Genomic DNA, 7,243 nt, shown 5'->3' on the forward strand with positions numbered 1-7,243 from the left:
TCCATCCGTCCATCCAACCATCCATCCATCTCTCCATTCATTCATCCGTCTGTTCATCCATCCGTTCGTTCATCTGTCCATCCATCCCTCGTTCCGTCTGTTCATCCATCCATCCCTCCATCCATCCATCTGTGCGTCCGTCCATCCATGTGTCTGTCCGTCTGTCCATCCATCCGTCCGTCCCTCCATCCATCCATTCATCCATCATCTATTCATCTATCCATCCATTCATCTATCCATCCATTCATCTATCCATCCATTCATCTATCCATCTATTCATCTATCCATTCATTCATCTATCCATCTATTCATCCATCCATCCATCCATCCCTCCGTCCATCCGTCCATTCATCGATCCATCCATCCATCCCTCCCTCCATCCATCCGTCCATCCCTCTGTCCATCCGTCCGTCTGTTCGTCCATCCATCCGTTCGTCCTTCTGTCCATCCACCCATCCATCCAACCATCCATTGATCCCTTCATCCATCCATCCCTCCATCCATCCTTCCATCCATCCATCCATCCATCCATCCATCCATCCATCCATCCATCCATCCATCCATCCATCCATACATCCATCCGTCCATCCATCCATCCATTGAATCCATCCATGCAGCCCATGTCTCATTGTTACAACCTAAGTTTATAAAAGTTTCCATTTTAAACAGTGAATGTAATTTGCAATTTAGCTTATTTTTACAATGAACCCATTAAAAACCTTTTTTTTCCAATTTTGAAAGGTAATTTTTTTCCTGTCAGAAAAGCTTTTGGTGTGATATGTCCTTCACGTTTGAAGGAATCATTATTAAAATACAATTATGTCAATTTTGCATCTTTAAAGCAATTTCAACTGATTTGCATTCCACCAGTTTTTGTTTAATCTTCAATTGATGTTTCGTTTGGATTCTTTGAGCCCTTGAGACAACTTTGTGATTAGAAACATTAATTGCATTAAACTGAACATCCATTTTCTTTAGCACAACTTTAAAATAAATGCAGTTGGCATTTGAACAAAATGTATTTTATCTTTCTACATGTTGAGTTATCTTTATTTGATCATTTTTCCACTTATATTTTTTGGGCCTTTCTTTTGAATGTCTTTCAGCGGGCTACTTCAGCTCTATCAAGGCTGAAAGCCTCCTTCACTCTTCAGTGTTTGCACTCTTGGAATATGTTCCTGCACTGCATTCTTCGAAACTCAGGACTGTATATGTAAAAGCTTTTTGAAATGCAAATTGTCAAGTGATTTCATTTATTCATTTTTGAATGCCACAGTCCAGATTTTCCTTTTTATTATTTATCTGGAGGCAAAAGGAAAAGAAAAAGACAGCTTTTGAAGCACCTCCTTCAAATCCAGAAGAGTCGAGAATCAGTTAATATTCCACCTCTTGAAGGGGGATTATAGTCACTAATCTATTCTTTATTCATGAAACAAAGTATTGGTCAGGTGTTGAAATACATTAAAATAAAAGCACTAAGTACATTTGATTTAACTTGGAGGAATACGTTCTTTTCATGCATGTACGGCTTCCTTCAAGTCCTGAACTTGGTTTAAGCAAATCTAAACAGAACATAAACTCATAAATGAAGCAGAAGCAGCATGGATTATTGCAAATTAAGTCTTTAATACAATTTTACGCCTCTGAGAATTCTGGAACCAAGAAATGAGTCAATAACCCTCTTGATTTAGTTGTAAATTCTTTTTTTCCCTCCATGTCGGCAACATTTTATTTACAGAAATGATAGTTTGTGCGTCCTGTGAAATGGGTAGCATAACATGCATAATTGAATACAAGTATAGAGATGTCAGGGTGTCATAATCTTTGGACTATGACAGTGATGACTTTGCATGATGTCAAAAAGGTTTGTGATGCCCTGTCCTGATCAATAATTTAGCTCAATAAGTTTCTAATTAAAAAAGGACATGCTCTGTTTCCTTTTTTTAAATCTAAAATTTCCTAAATGGAAGCATGTGTTTTACTTCTCCATATTTTGGTGCCAAAAAGGCTTCCCCACAAGTTGATTATCTTAAGTCATGTAGGTCAAGCAGCAAACATTCGCATTTAAATTCTCTGATGCTTCTCTCAGAGCTGCACCCAGTACTCTTAACTCTAAGTGATGCCTTATGCATCCCAATTACCCACACACAGCTCTGCATCAGACCGTGAGCTGACTTTTGTGTTCCCGTGAATGCGCGCCGCAGCAGCAGCCGATGACAGCTTAATTCCCGAGCCGGACCCCCCCTCGCTGAGGCCCAGCGTTTGTGTGAAATGACAGACGGAGATCAGACCGAGGAGAGATGAGTGGGAACCCACCGAGCCCGCTCAGGTTTCCTGGCGCTGTGAAAAGATTTGTCCTGTCCATTCAGATCTGATGGAGGTTCCCATGTCCTGCACGGCGGGGTTTTTGTTGAAAGTATCTTTCTCATCTGACGCTGTGCTAATTCCTCAATGTCACCAGAGGTGCACATCACCTTTTTTGCCAGATAATCTGTATAAAATGTGTTAAGCATTATAAGTTAGTAAAAAGCAAAGAGATGGGTAAACAGGTGTGGTTGGGGGGATTTTTAGGTGTCTTTGTGTGTATTTGAGGGAGGGATGGTGAAGGAGTGAGTGGGATGAAATGAGCTGGAAAGAGGGATGACCTCAATTTAAAAGGGGTTGGGTAAAGGGTCAACACAAGCGGTAAAAGGTGCAGAGGGAACGGTGGAAGAAGGATTAGGGGGACCTGGGAGGAAGAGGCTGAACCGCACCGATCGAGAGCTTGAAGCAGACGAGGAGGCAGGGCAGCTTTGTTTTCCCAACATTTCATTTTGACATCAGAGCCGTCTTCTGACACCCAACCGAGAAATGTGGGCATCGCAACGCTGACCCTCTGAAGATGATACCGGGCAAACCTCTGTCGGGCGCCGAAATGGTGCGAATGGGCTTCATATTCCTGCTGATGAGCAACGCCGCCTCCGTCTCCACACAGTTTAACGGATTCAACTGTGACGCCAATTACCACAGCCGCTATCCTGGTGAGAAAACTGCAGAAACAAGAACTGACAAGATGCAACTTTCATAAAGCTCAAGAAGAGTGACAAACTAGCAAATCAGCTCAAGTTCAAGAGGAAAAACTCAAACTTTTTTTTCAATCTAAGAAATTTTTTTCATTTTTTTGTTGAATTGATCACATTTTAAGATAAAAGCAACAAAAACACAATATTATGTACTACTTATTGTTCAATTCTGAAAATATTTCATCAACTGTGCTATTCTTTTTGAGATACAGTCAAACAAAATGTATTTTCTCAGAAAATGTAAACTTTTTCTTAGAAGACAAATATTACTTCTTGTTGTTAAATGTCACTGGAATAATTATTGCTCCTGTAGTTTTTCTTCGTACTTTCTTTAGCTGTTTCCACAATAATATGATGCACAAATTGTATTTTTGTTTGCATGACTCATGCTGTCAAAAGTTCTGCATCTCCTTCTTTCTCCAGCTGAGAGGGACATCAGTGTTTACTGCGGGGTTCAGACCATCACCTTGAAGATCAACTTCTGCCCAGTGCTGTACTCCGGCTACACCGCCGCAGACCTGGCTCTGAACGGACACCACAGCGACGCTCAGTGCCGAGGCTTCATCAACAACAACACGTTCCCCACGGCGGTGCTGTTCAGCATCAGCCTCAGCACCCTGGAGGCCTGCGGTAACAGCCTGGTGGTAATGTACAGCAAATCCCTCCAGCGTGGTGTTAATATGACGGATGCTGTGTTTGCTAAAAGTGGCTGAGATGCGTCTCTCCGCAGGTCAGCACGGCCTACGGGACCAACGCCTACGGGAACATGTCTCTGGTACAAATTGGAAATGTCTCGGGTTATATTGACACTCCCGATCCACCCACTATAATCAGCTACCTGCCCGGCCTGCTGTATAAATTCAGCTGCAGCTACCCGCTGGAATACCTGGTCAATAACTCACAACTGGCATCGTGAGTTGGAACCGAAACAAATAAATTCATTAAAAAAGTCTATCTGTGCACAAAAAGGGAGCTTAACCCTTTTTTTAGGAATTGCATGGGGGATTAAAATGAGGATTTATTGATTTAATTTACTGTTTGCAAAGCTTCTGTGACGGTTAACACTCTGCTTTATAACTCTGAGGGTTGTCCTCTCATATTCTAAAGACCATGTGTTTTAGAACGAGCATGAATAAAACTCTGAAATATACTTTGCCTGCATTATAAAGAACAAATTAAAAAACATAATTATGGATAATGAAAATCAAACCTTGAAAAAATGAATGACTTTTTTTTTCATGTTACAGCTCCTCCGCAGCTATTTCTGTCAAAGATAGCAACGGCACATTCGTGAGCACGCTCAGTATGATCCTGTACAACGTGAGTACTGAGATTACTTTATGTTTGAGATTTTAATATGGCTTATAACTAAAACTGATTATTTTAAACTGATCAAAATCGAAGCAGAATTTGTTTTTTTGTCTTAAACTGACTGACTTGGTACTTTTTGTTGCAGTAAATTCTGCTCATGACAGCAACTTTTCTGTTGTGTCTGAGAATTTTTGGATGCAAAAAAATAACAGTTTGTGATTTTCATGAGGCTTTTTTCGTCATCCTGCAGGATTCAACGTACAATCAGCCTCTGTCCATCCCTATGTCCGGACTGGCTCTGAAAACTCGAGTCTTCGCTGCTGTGAAAGCCACTAATTTAGACAAACGGTGTGCCATAAAGTTGTTTATTTTTCTAACCTTTAAAGATTTATCACAAATGATAAATTAATACGACAACCACCAGTGATGCAGAGATGGTGTCTCCCTGCAAAGCAGATTCAGTTTTAACCGATTTAGTCCCTTTTTTTTAACTATGGCTACTTTCATTATGCTATTATGTTATTACTGGACTTGAAGGCGCCAGTCTGCTGCAAAGAAAGCCCGACCTGTGCTTTCCCATGTGCAGTTAGATCTCTGTCACAGTTTTGTCTCTTTGCAGATGGAATATCTTGATGGACTACTGTTACACAACCCCCTCAGGGAATCCTAATGATGAACTCCGCTATGACCTTTTCTTTGGGTAATCTTGTTTTTTTTTTTTTTTTTTGGAGATGATGACTTGATAAAGCACAAAAGAGAGCATAACCTTTTCAAGCTCTCAATGTGGCTTATCTTCATTGTTTCTGCCCTCTTTGTGAATGCTTTAAAAAAACTTGTGAATTTCATTGTAAATATTTACCACAGCTGCTATAAAGACCCCCAAACAACCGTCTTTGAGAACGGGAAGAGCCAGATGGGTCGCTTTTCCTTCGAGGTCTTCCGCTTTGTGAAGCACCGCCATCAGAAGATGTCCACCGTGTTTCTGCACTGCGTCACCAAGCTGTGCCGGGCAGACGACTGCATCATGCTCATACCAGTAAGCGAGGAGTTGCAAAAGTCCGCTTTTTAACCCCGCCGTGCGCGCACGGCTCCCTGCGAGGACTGAAATGTGACGATGCGCTTGGCAGATCTGTGGGCGACGGCGCAGGCGGGATGGAGGGCAGAGCCCTGGTTCCCTGCCAGCAGCATCTGGGAACGCCATTATCACTGCAGGTCCAATCATCACCAGGAGTGGTATGAACCGTAGACTGACTCTGACAGGAATCGTTTGCCACTTTTAGAGTCCTGCTGAAGTCGTCTGAAGAAGAAAATGTTGTTGGTTAACACTAAGACACATAAATGCTCTATTTTGGCTCCACTTGACAGTTTTATCAAACAAAATCTTCAATTTATGAATATTAGCTAAATGCCAAGTTAGCCTAAATAACTAAAAAAGAAAGAAAGAAAAGAAAAAAAACTTAGGTTAGCCAAAAGAGCTAGCATGTAGACAAAAAAACTGAAAAAAGCCTCAATTAGTCAAAAAAATCTAGTGTTTAAATATTAGACAAACTCCAAAAGAGACTAAAAAAACTAAGAAAAAAGCCTTAATTAGCCAAAGCAGCTAGCATGTAGCTGAAATATTAGCTAAACTGCAAAATCTTCAGTTAATTTGAACCATGTTAACATGAATTTAACATTGTTTTTCAGATGAAACTCCTACCAACAACTCCCAACTAGGTTTGATCTGTATTTATTTCCTATTTTCCAGCTGTGATTTCTTAAAACTAATGTCTTACCACCTAAAATCCTGTCTCCAACCAACTTTTTCCTTCAAACAGCGTCGGCCGATTCCAAACACTCCGTGAACTCGATGACCGCTGCTCTGATCGCAGGCGTGGTCATCCTGGGCGTGGTCAGCGTGGGCCTCTTCCTGTTGCTGCTCCGCCTCCTGCAGAAGTCCCGCCTCCCTGGAGATGCATCCTCAGGTGTTTGGAACCCAAGTTTTAAATGATAAATGAAGAAGTCACGCGTGCAGGAATTACACAAGAGCTGCTTCCTGGATTCGCTGGTTGTGATGTTTTATTGCTTTTTAGGTATTTATTGCCTCCAATACCTCATTTTTATTCAACCCTTTGTTGTTGGTAAATATGCCTCAAACTTTTTAAGCTTCTATAATTTTTTTCTTCTCAGAATTCAATAAAATTGGCATCAAATGTAATTTACTTATAAACAAAAAGATTTTGCAAACAGCTGAAAATCAGAAACTATGATATGTCATGCAGTGTTTTCTACAAATGGATTTAACGCTGCTTGTTTAAACTGTTTCATGATTTTTTGGTAGTTAGATGCTGCACGTAAAAGTTTAAAGATCTATTTGTAACATAAATTGACGTTAAAAACACAAGAACTTTGATAGCCCCTTAAATTTGCTCATGTTTTTATCCAGATTATTAGAGGAGATTAGCGCAGAGACCAAGTATTTATGCCAAATAGTGCATTAGTTAATAGATTATTGATGTTTTTTTCTGTTTTTCATTTTAAATGCTTTTTTTGTGATAATAAAGCGATTTTTCTAAATCTAGTGTGTTTGCAAGGTTGTTTTTCTGTGTTCAAAACATCAGTAAGATGTAATTACTTTCCTTGTATTGGTCCGGTGGACTGTCCAGGGTGTTATTCCACCTTCACCCTAAAGTAGCTGGGATCACTCCCCCCACCTCCCTGACCCTGCACAGGACTAAGCGGGATCTGAAGATGGATATGTGTAATTACTTTTTAGCAATGTTAGAAATCTGCAAAATATGTCTAAAAACAAGAGTCTTTATCTAGATGCTTAAAAACGGCTGGTCTGCAATAAAAACAGCAAATGAGGAGACAGTTTGGGAAACCCAGAA

At 40.5% G+C, this 7,243-nt stretch overlaps 1 protein-coding gene across 1 annotated transcript; it reads left to right on the plus strand.

Annotated features, from left to right (window-relative positions):
• The first annotated feature begins 2,574 nt into the window (after positions 1–2,574).
• LOC112149674 (zona pellucida-like domain-containing protein 1) lies at positions 2,575–6,964 on the plus strand. The gene is made up of 10 exons (XM_024277523.2): positions 2,575–3,020; positions 3,486–3,706; positions 3,793–3,974; positions 4,310–4,382; positions 4,624–4,721; positions 4,993–5,073; positions 5,238–5,409; positions 5,501–5,606; positions 6,060–6,089; positions 6,191–6,964. The coding sequence occupies exons 1-10, from the start codon at positions 2,882–2,884 to the stop codon at positions 6,361–6,363; spliced, it is 1,275 nt and encodes a 424-aa protein (XP_024133291.1). The 5' UTR covers positions 2,575–2,881; the 3' UTR covers positions 6,364–6,964.
• Positions 6,965–7,243: the final 279 nt, after the last annotated feature.

Source organism: Oryzias melastigma, linkage group LG13 (genome assembly GCF_002922805.2).
Source record: "Oryzias melastigma strain HK-1 linkage group LG13, ASM292280v2, whole genome shotgun sequence".
Taxonomy (NCBI): domain Eukaryota; kingdom Metazoa; phylum Chordata; class Actinopteri; order Beloniformes; family Adrianichthyidae; genus Oryzias; species Oryzias melastigma.